Source organism: Lynx canadensis, chromosome X (genome assembly GCF_007474595.2).
Source record: "Lynx canadensis isolate LIC74 chromosome X, mLynCan4.pri.v2, whole genome shotgun sequence".
Classification (NCBI taxonomy): Eukaryota; Metazoa; Chordata; class Mammalia; order Carnivora; family Felidae; genus Lynx; species Lynx canadensis.
The window spans coordinates 20,008,011-20,017,897 of NC_044321.2; the positions used below are offsets into that span (position 1 = coordinate 20,008,011).

General features: G+C 54.2%; 1 protein-coding gene across 1 annotated transcript; it reads left to right on the forward strand.

Annotated features, from left to right (window-relative positions):
* Window positions 1-294: 294 nt before the first annotated feature.
* Window positions 295-4,853, forward strand: LOC115506729 (transcription factor SPT20 homolog). The gene is made up of 3 exons (XM_032592043.1): window positions 295-1,836; window positions 3,595-4,399; window positions 4,654-4,853. The coding sequence occupies exons 1-3, from the start codon at window positions 295-297 to the stop codon at window positions 4,851-4,853; spliced, it is 2,547 nt and encodes an 848-aa protein (XP_032447934.1).
* Window positions 4,854-9,887: the final 5,034 nt, after the last annotated feature.

Below are 9,887 nucleotides of genomic sequence, written 5' to 3' on the forward strand. Positions count from 1 at the left end.
GGGGGCTCACATCCACTTCCGGCCCAGCCCGCGGCCGCTCCAGAGCCGCGCGGTGGCGGCTCCGACACGTGTTGTTGGCTTTGGATGCCCAGATCGCAGGTATGTCGTGCGGTGCTTTCCCGGCGCGCGTTTCTTGCCGTCCATTTGGAAGTTAGGCTGGTGGCTGCACTGTGGAGGGGCGGCGTCTGCAAGACTCTACCTCTACCTCCACGTGAAAGACGGGACCTTCACCCGGCTCTTCAAGGCGCTTGCACTTGCGCTTGCCCTTCTCTTTAGGGCCCCTGTTGTGCCACGATGCAGCAGGCTTTAGAACGAGCTCTGGACCGTGCGGAGTACGTCATTGCCAGTGCCCAGCAGAGGCCTCCTAAAAGGAAAGGCTCAGCGAGTGGGGGCGCATCTCTGGATGAAAAACTTTATGACCTGTATGTGGAAGAATGCGGGGAAGAGCCTGAGGCTACGGAGGAATTAAGAAGCAACGTGAACTTGTTGGAGAAGCTCCTGAGGAGAGAGTCGTTGCCGTGCTTAGTGGTCAACCTATACCCAGGGAAGGAGGGATATTCGCTGATGCTCGAGGGCGAAAATGGATCCTATTCGGAGACCATTCGACTGCCTTACGAAGAAGGGGAGTTGCTCGAATACTTGGATGCTGAACAATTACCTCCTGCTCTGGTGGATCTCCTGGAAAAATCTCAGGTTAACTTTTTTCACTCTGGGTGTGTCATAGCCCAGGTACGGGACTACCGGCAGTGCAGTCGGGAACCTCCCGGCTACGCGAGCAGGCATATTCTCCTGCGGCCAACGATGCAGACGTTAGCCTGCGACGTGCAGTCCATGACCAGCGATGACCAGACCTGGACCCAGGAAGACAGGCTTTTGCTGGAGAGCCAGCTGATCTTAGCCACGGCCGAACCGCTGTGTCTTGATCCTTCTGTATCAGTAGCCTGCACTGCAAACAGGCTGCTCTATAACAAGCAAAAGATGAACACTGGCCCCATGAAAAGGAGCTTCAAGAGGTATTCTGCACCCTCCCTGAACCGGCAGCAGGAGCTGTCTCATCGTCCACCTCCTCCTGAGCTGAGAGTATGGGCCTCTTGCAAGAAAAGCAGAGAAAGGCAAGCAGGTCTGCAGCACGACCTCAAAATTTCTAAAGCGGGGAACTGCGTCGATATGTGGAAACAGAGACCCTGTGACTTGGCCGTACCGTCTGGAGTGGACGTGCAGAAATACGCCAGGGGGAAGAAGTCCGCCAGATACGATAGCTCGCCACCGACGGCCTGGCCAGCCCACAAGGTAGAAGGTGATTCCGTATTGGGCTATGAAGCTGGCGGTGAGTCTCAGACAGCGCAGCTGACTTCCGTGCAGCCGCCGAATGACCCACCTTTGTCTGGAAGAAGAAGGCCCTGCAAAGAAGCCAGACGTGAGGGACAGGGGTCTCCTCCGCACTCCTCCACAGACGACCATCCAGACAGTGTCCGGCCTGGCTCCAAGACGGATGCTGGGACGGAAGCCATTCGGTCAGCTGTCTTGGTCCAGCGCAAGGCCAAGTGTCCCGCCACCGCGTCACACGGCTCCAGTGGCCCAGCCAGCCTCAGCCAGCCGCCTCCCGGGAAGGAAACAGCACAGCCTGAGACGGCGTCGGTTTGGTCTTCAGTCCTGGGGAAGGGAGTCAGCCATCCACCTCTACGCTTCAGACTTTCCTGGAGCTCAGGAGGGACTCGGTCAGGCAACAGTTTCATCCCAGTGGAGGCAAGCGGCTTCCTTAAACCTCCAGCTCCTGCTCCTGCTCCCGCTCCTGCTCCTCAGCCCCCGAGTCTTTCCCAGAATTCGTCTGTGGACGTGAATCGAGTGAGCATGTTTCCCGCAGCCGCCCTGTCCAGCAGCAGCTCGCCACAAGGAACCCTGGCCCCCCCGGTCACGGCCAACTCCCAGCAGTCCCCTGTGAGAGTGATTCGAGTTAGCCCACTTCCTGCAGCCACACCGTCCACCGCCGGCTCATCACAGACAACCCTGGCCCCCCCGGTCACGGCCAGCTCCCAGAAACCCTCTGCGAAACAGGTGACTCAAGGTAGCATGCTTCTCGCGGCCACCCTACCCACTACCGGCTCATCACAAAGAAGCCTGGCCCTCCCGGTCACGGCCAACTTCCAGCAGTCCTCTGCGGAGGTGACTCGAGTTAGCCCGCTTCCTGCAGCCACACCGTCCACCGCCGGCTCATCACAGACAACCCTGGCCCCCCCGGTCAGGGCCAGCTCCCAGAAGCCCTCTGCGAAACAGGTGACTCAAGTTAGCATGTGTCCCGCGGCCACCCTACCCACTACCGGCTCATCACAGACAACCCTGGCCCCCCCGGTCAGGGCCAGCTCCCAGAAGCCCTCTGCGAAACAGGTGACTCAAGTTAGCATGTGTCCCGCGGCCACCCTACCCACTACCGGCTCATCACAGACAACCCTGGCCCCCCCGGTCAGGGCCAGCTCCCAGAAGCCCTCTGCGAAACAGGTGACTCAAGGTAGCATGCTTCCCGCGGCCACCCTACCCACTACCGGCTCATCACAAAGAAGCCTGGCCCTCCCGGTCACGGCCAACTTCCAGCAGTCCTCTGCGGAGGTGACTCGAGTTAGCCCGCTTCCTGCAGCCACACCGTCCACCGCCGGCTCATCACAGACAACCCTGGCCCCCCCGGTCACGGCCAGCTCCCAGAAACCCTCTGCGAAACAGGTGACTCAAGGTAGCATGCTTCCCGCGGCCACCCTACCCACTACCGGCTCATCACAAAGAAGCCTGGCCCTCCCGGTCACGGCCAACTTCCAGCAGTCCTCTGCGGAGGTGACTCGAGTTAGCCCGCTTCCTGCAGCCACACCGTCCACCGCCGGCTCATCACAGACAACCCTGGCCCCCCCGGTCAGGGCCAGCTCCCAGAAGCCCTCTGCGAAACAGGTGACTCAAGTTAGCATGTGTCCCGCGGCCACCCTACCCACTACCGGCTCATCACAGACAACCCTGGCCCCCCCGGTCAGGGCCAGCTCCCAGAAGCCCTCTGCGAAACAGGTGACTCAAGGTAGCATGCTTCCCGCGGCCACCCTACCCACTACCGGCTCATCACAAAGAAGCCTGGTCCTCCCGGTCACGGCCAACTTCCAGCAGTCCTCTGCGGAGGTGACTCGAGTTAGCCCGCTTCCTGCAGCCACACCGTCCACCGCCGGCTCATCACAGACAACCCTGGCCCCCCCGGTCAGGGCCAGCTCCCAGAAACCCTCTGCGAAACAGGTGACTCAAGGTAGCATGCTTCCCGCGGCCACCCTACCCACTACCGGCTCATCACAAAGAAGCCTGGCCCTCCCGGTCACGGCCAACTTCCAGCAGTCCTCTGCGGAGGTGACTCGAGTTAGCCCGCTTCCTGCAGCCACACCGTCCACCGCCGGCTCATCACAGACAACCCTGGCCCCCCCGGTCAGGGCCAGCTCCCAGAAGCCCTCTGCGAAACAGGTGACTCAAGTTAGCATGTGTCCCGCGGCCACCCTACCCACTACCGGCTCATCACAGACAACCCTGGCCCCCCCGGTCAGGGCCAGCTCCCAGAAGCCCTCTGCGAAACAGGTGACTCAAGTTAGCATGCTTCCCGCGGCCACCCTACCCACTACCGGCTCATCACAAAGAAGCCTGGCCACCCAGGTCACGGCCCGCTCCCCTGGCCCCAACATCATCCAGCTGGCGGGCCCGGTCTGTGGAGCCCAGGCTTTGGCGAGGGGTTCCAGCCCCGGGCAGGGCTCTACCGCTGGGGCCACAGATCCTGCGGGAATCCAGCCCGGCAGCCTGCCCTCGGGAGCTCGGCCACCAAATGCAGTGCGCACTGCAGCACAGGCTGCGTCTCCAGTCCGCGTTCAGTTTTTTTTAAAAAATGCTTCAGGCCTCAAGCCGGTGACTCTGCTGGAGCTTCCGCAAGGTTCGCCCCCTTTGAGCGCCCAGCAGCAGCCAGAGCAGCGGCTCTATCAGTTGATTCCACAGGAACAACTTCAGCAAGCCTCCGCTTCTGGTCCTTGGCAGCCAGTGCCCCGGGGTCCCGGTGCCCGAGGCCCAGCCCCTCCAGAGACGGCCTCACCTGCTCAGCAGGCCGTTGTCCTGAGCCTCCTGGGACAGGGCCAGGGCTGGGGACGGGGACAGGGGAGTTTGCTGCAGCCCCAGGCAGCCGTGTTGTCTCTGCTTGGCTGTGCTGCAGAGACCCAGGGAAGAGCCGGGCCGAGCGGCCCTCGGCACACGCTGCAGCTGTCCCCTGCCTCGCAGCGGTGGCCACAGCAGCAGGCGCGACAGCATAGAATCTTACAGCACCCGGTGGCCGTGACAACCGTAGCCACCCAGACGGCTCAGCCTTCTTGGGGCCAGCGGGCCGCAAGCCAGTCCGAAGGTAAAAAGAACAGAGGCCCGCCTTCCCCTCCCAGATCCTGAGTCTCGCTCATTTCCTCTCTTTTTAAAAACACCAGAGCGTTGGCCCAAGTGAACTCCGAGGTTTTCCTTCGTTTGGGGTTTTTTGGTTTTTGCTCTTTTAACGTGTCAGCATCTTACCTTTAGATGTACGAACTCTGTACAGAAGCACAACCTCGTGAGTTTTGCGCAGAAACAAGGCAGTGATTTAAGAAACTGGGATCGTTTTGCTTAAAGTGATCGAAGTGCCCAGTTCAGTAGTGCTCAGTATATTCACACTGCTGCGCAGCGCGTCTCTAGAATTGCTTTCATCCTGCAGAAGCGACGCTCTTGTCCCCGTCAAGCACCAGCTCCCCATTTCCCTGTCCCCCAGCCCAGGCATGCACGGTATCATTTTCTGTGTCCGCGAGTGTGACTGCTTTAGAGCCTTCGGATAAAGTGCACTCGTGGAACAGGAGGTGTCCTTCTGTGACTGGCTTACTTCACTTAGCGTAACGTCGTCACCGTCAAGGCTCACCCTTGACGCGTTGTAGCGTGGACGGGAAGGCCATAGGTTTTTATGGGGCGCCTGGGTGGCTCAGTCGGTTAAGGGTCTGGCTTCAGCTCAGGTCATGATCTCGCGATTTGTGAGCTGGAGCCCCGCGTTGGGCTCTGTGCTGAGAGCTCGGAGCCTGGAGCCTGCTTCAGATTCTGTGTCTCCCTCTGTCTCTGCCCCTCCCCTGCTCATGCTCTGCTCATGAGCTCTCCCCCCCTGCCCCCCGTCTCTCTGTCTCTCTCTCAAAAAATGAGCGAACGTTAAAAAAAAAAAAATTTAATGGTGTCACTGCACATAATCGGTACTGAACTGACCTATTAATGTTTATCTATTTTTGAGAGAGAGAGAATGCACGAGTGGGGGGAGAGTCCGAGAGAGAGGGAGACACAGAATCCGAAGCAGGCTCCAGGCCCTGAGCGGTCAGCACAAAGCCCGACGGCGGGGCTTGAACTCCCAAACTGTGAGGTCATGACCTGAGCCGAAGTCGGGTGCTTAACCAACTGAGCCACCCGGGCGCCCCTGAAGTGACCTGTTAAATAGGAGAAACACCTTTCAGAAGAACGTCGTTTGGTGTGTGTCAAAAAGGTTCGCGTGCAGCGTATTAAATGCAATCCTTACGAATTAGTTTTGAAAGAAACTGTGAAAACTGCCAAAAGATGATGCTTGTCAGGCTCACATGGAAGATGTGGGAGCCCTCCCAACGTGCAGAGTGGCTCAGGGGCGCCCGTGTTGGGGGCGGTCCACAGGCTGAGCTCAGCCCTTCTCCTCCAGGTACAATCACTGGGCCTGAAAAGGCACTTGTGGGAGGTCTTTGCTTTCTCCCTATCAAATCACTTGCTTGTTTTAGAACTCCAGGTTATTTGCAGAAATTGAACAGCTAGACATTTGAAAATGAGTTTTGTTTGTTTGCTTTTCAAGCGTTTGCTACCTTGGTCACTTCTGAGGTGGAATCCACCCCCCCGGCCCCCCCACCCATTCCTGCCTGTCCCCTCCCGGTGATCATCACTTGTTCGGCAGCCCCTGCTCCCTCGTGTCTGTTCCTTCTGTCTTGTGTCAGTGGGGCTCAGCAGATCCCCGAAGTTCGTTCTCTTTCGCCTTTCTTTTTATCGAGGTGTAATTCACAGAAGCGACAAGGAACCATTTTAAAGTTACGGCCGCGTGGCATTGAGTGCCTTTACGTTGCTGTGCGACCACCTCTTCTATTTCCAAAACGTTTTCATCACCCCAGAGAAATCTCTGTAGCCACTAAGCACGGGGGTCCCGTCCTCCCCTCCCCCAGCCCCGGAAACACCAATCTGCTTTCTGGTCTGTGGACTTTCCTGTTCTAGATGCTTGCCAATGATGGAGTCAAATGGTATGTGACCTTTTTTGTCTGGCCTCGTTCACTTGGCATAGTGTTCCAGGTTCCTCTTCGGTGTAACACGGATCGGGCTTCGTCCGTTCTTTCATGGCTGAATAATATTCCCTTGTCAGCATAGACCGCATTTAGCTCCTCCGTTATCCACTGATGGACACGGAGGTTGCTTCCAGCCTTTGGGCATTGTGAACGGCGTTGCCAGGATCATTGGCGTTTGAGAGCTTCGTCTATTTTGTTCCCTTGCCATTTCCAAAGGGCAACCTGTCCGCATAAAATTTGTTTTCTACGTACACACGCATGTGTCCCTGCCTCTTGCCCTAAGAAAGAAGGGAAATGTGGCCTGGCAGTTCCAAAAGAGATGAGTGAAAAGGCGGGTAACCGGTGAGTGACTCCCACGTGATCGACCCGGCTGTGCTAATGTGCTGCGGATCCTGGCGACGGAGGATTTTGGCCAACTTCAAGCAAACAAGTCAGATGTGCCACGTGAGTGACAGGGGGCCCATGAGAGCTTTGTGTAACCCATCGTGGACATCTTTGGGTGTGGTGGCCGCGCTTTGAAGAAGTGAACTTGCTCAGGAGAGTGTGTGCTAGGCCTTGGGAACCAGCTAGACGCCCGTGCTCAGAATCTCACCTGATTCGATGTACTTGTTTCCTTTTGCCCTCTATCTGGCCCTTTTTTTGTACTGGTGACCCTTGAACCGGGTGGGGGTTAGGGGCGCCGATTCCCCACGAAGTCAAAAATCTGTGTGTAGCTTTTGCGTAACCAAAAACTTAATCCCTAATAGCCTACTGTTGACCAAACACCTTACCGATCACTTAAACAGTCGAGTAATATATTTTGTACGTTATATGCGTTATAGACTGTATTCTTACAATAAAGTAAGTTGAAAAAAAATCAAACGTTAAGGCAGTTATTAGGAAGAGAAAATATTGTGTGGCATGTATCAAGTAAAATCTGCATATAAGTGGGCCCATGAAGTTCAAACTCATGTTGTTCAAGGTTGAACATTTTGCAGGGAGACACCAACTGAACTTGTGCTTGAGCAATGTGATGCTCGCCTCCTGGACAAGCAAATAAATTCAGCTTGGTGTCAAATCACCATTTGGTGGCCTTTATTTCCTTGTAAAGATCCTTTCTTAGGCTGCAACTTCAGCCACGTTCCCTTTTGAGGATATTAACTGGCTGTGTGTTGTGAAGGACCTTTACATTGATTTGAGTATCTTGAGAGCTTGGAGGCTCTTCCCTACCCCAGGTCAAATTCATCATCTTAGTCTGAAATTAGGTCACACAGGTTCTGTCTTTATGAGGTTAGGGCCCACCACGGTCCATGGTTGTGTGAAAGTAGGTGGCCTCAGAATGCACAGGGAGCAGAGAAGATGGTACAGGGGATGGTCATCCAGGAAAATCCAGGTGAGGCTAGTATAGCAGGACGTGTCTGGCAGTTGGGGCCTCTGTCACAGGAAGAAGTTTGGCAACAGAATTATATTTTTTGAGGCTATCTGCAAGTGCAGGGAGGAGTCTGGTTAGGTCACCGCTGTCCAGTAGAAGTATAATTTGGGCCTCATATATAATTTTAAATTTTCTAGTAGTCACATTTTAATATGTAAATGGAAACAGGAGAAATTGCCCTTAATAATTAATTTTACTTGATATATTGAAAAGGTTATCATTTCTACACGTAATTAATATTTTAATATACTTAATGAGATATTTTACATTGTTTCATTTTTACTAAATCTTCAAAATCCAGACAGTTAAAGCCTTTCTCAAGTCAGATGCTAGATTTTCACCAAAAATACTTGATCTGTACTTAGATTCTACGGTTGAAAATGTAGATTCACCTTCCAAATATACTTAGAAGTTTTCCAATAATTGGGTCAAGGACCAGTTTTTAAATTTAAATTAGTAAAAAAAAATACTTCCTCAGCCTCACTAGCCACGTTTCACGTGGTCAGTTGCCACATCTGCCTATGGTGCCAATTGGGTAGGGCAGTTCTAGAGGGACAAACAGCAGAGCAGATCATAGAGACTAAGCCTCAGGCATGAACTGGCCCCAGTGCTGGAGAAGAGGCAGGAACCAACCATCGGAGCACATGGTTGGAGGGGGGTGACCATTGCTGACTGTGTGTTACGCCAGAGCTCCCAGAAACGCTCAGGGCTTCTGGTCACCTGGACCTGTAGCCGCGGGGAGAGAACAAGCGACCCCAGCCCTGGGGCAGGGCCGGGTAGCAGAGACCCGGAAAATGGGTCAGCTCTTTCCCAGGGTCTGCCCTGCCAGATTCAAAATGCTAATGAAGGGGGCTGAAACCATCCCAGCAGTTTATATTCACCCATCCCACCTCTGCCCCTAGAGATCTTGGAACCTTTGGGAATTCGAGACAGGAGACCCGCCCCCTGCTGTTTCACTCTTCTTCCCTGTCCATTTTCTTGATCTCTTGCTCCTCAGCATGGATGAAGTCACGGCAACCATGACTTGGTAATTGTGGGAGCTGGGGTGATGGGTACCTGGAGGATCACCATGTTATTCTCACTACTTTGGCATATATTTGTTTTTTTAAAAAAAACTTTTTTTTTTAACATTTATTTTTTTTGAGAGAGCGCAAGCAGGGGTGGGGCAGAAAGAGGGAGATACAGAATCGGAGGCAGGCTCCAGGCTCGGAGCTGTCAGCACAGAGCCCTGAGATCATGAGATCATGACCTGAGCCGAAGTCGAAAGCTTAACCGTCTGAGCCACTCGGGCGCCCCTACTTTGGCATATGTTTGTGATTGGCTGTATATATCCATTTGAACAGTCAAGTTCCTGATGTCCCCACAGCCCCATTACACACCTTGCCCCATCCCAACCCTCGTCTTGTGCCAAAGTCCTGCCAGGCCTGGCCCTCGGCTTGCCCTTCCTTCTTTCCCGCTTCACTCTCATAAGCCGCAGGCAGCAAAGGGTGTGCGAGTTAATTGTTAAATTCAGTTCAACAAGTTCCTCATTAGGGACAAATTACCCGAGTTTGAAATCTGCTAATTTTCCAATCAGAGTGAGTGTTTGCACTTGTGATTTGGAAATAATTACCATATGGTAAAAGCAAAACCTATGTGGGGATGAAAGTAAAGGTGAGGGAGGACGGTGGCTTATTCGGGCTTCTTCCCCGGTAACTCGAGTTAGCATATGCAGATTAGCTGCGGTGCCTCTGCGCTTCGGGTGGGAAGGCTCACCTGTGGCACTGTTTTGCAAAAGCTGTTTACTTCATGTGCTAATGCTCCCGAAAGGTGACCTTGGCCTTGAAGGGAGAGCGGTGTGGCCTTTCGAGGGCTGAATTGGTTCTGAAAAGAGAAGAGCCTTTTGAATTTAGCTCTTTCATCTAAAAATACATCTATACTTTTGCTTTCATTTGTCATCAGTCTAAAGCTTCTGCTTGAGTTACAAATGGAAACATTTCCTTGGGGGTGGAAGTGGTGGGTCTAAATGTCCTTTGGGTGATTTTGCCATGGATTGTATTGAGGGAAAGCACATCTGAAAGCGTTTGAAGAACTGTGGGGTAAGAATTGCTGGAGAATACCACCATGCTCTGAAGTGTAGAAATCTGGCC

What these genes read in the sequence shown, in the direction of transcription:
- LOC115506729 (XM_032592043.1), top strand. Translation starts at nt 295, where the DNA reads ATGCAGCAGGCTTTAGAACGAGCTCTGGACCGTGCGGAGTACGTCATT. An exon ending in CCCAGAATTCGTCTGTGGAC is followed by an intron (nt 1,837 to 3,594) that starts GTGAATCGAGTG and finishes TCTGCGAAACAG; the next exon opens with GTGACTCAAGTTAGCATGCT. An exon ending in GGCCGCAAGCCAGTCCGAAG is followed by an intron (nt 4,400 to 4,653) that starts GTAAAAAGAACA and finishes TTTTGCTTAAAG; the next exon opens with TGATCGAAGTGCCCAGTTCA.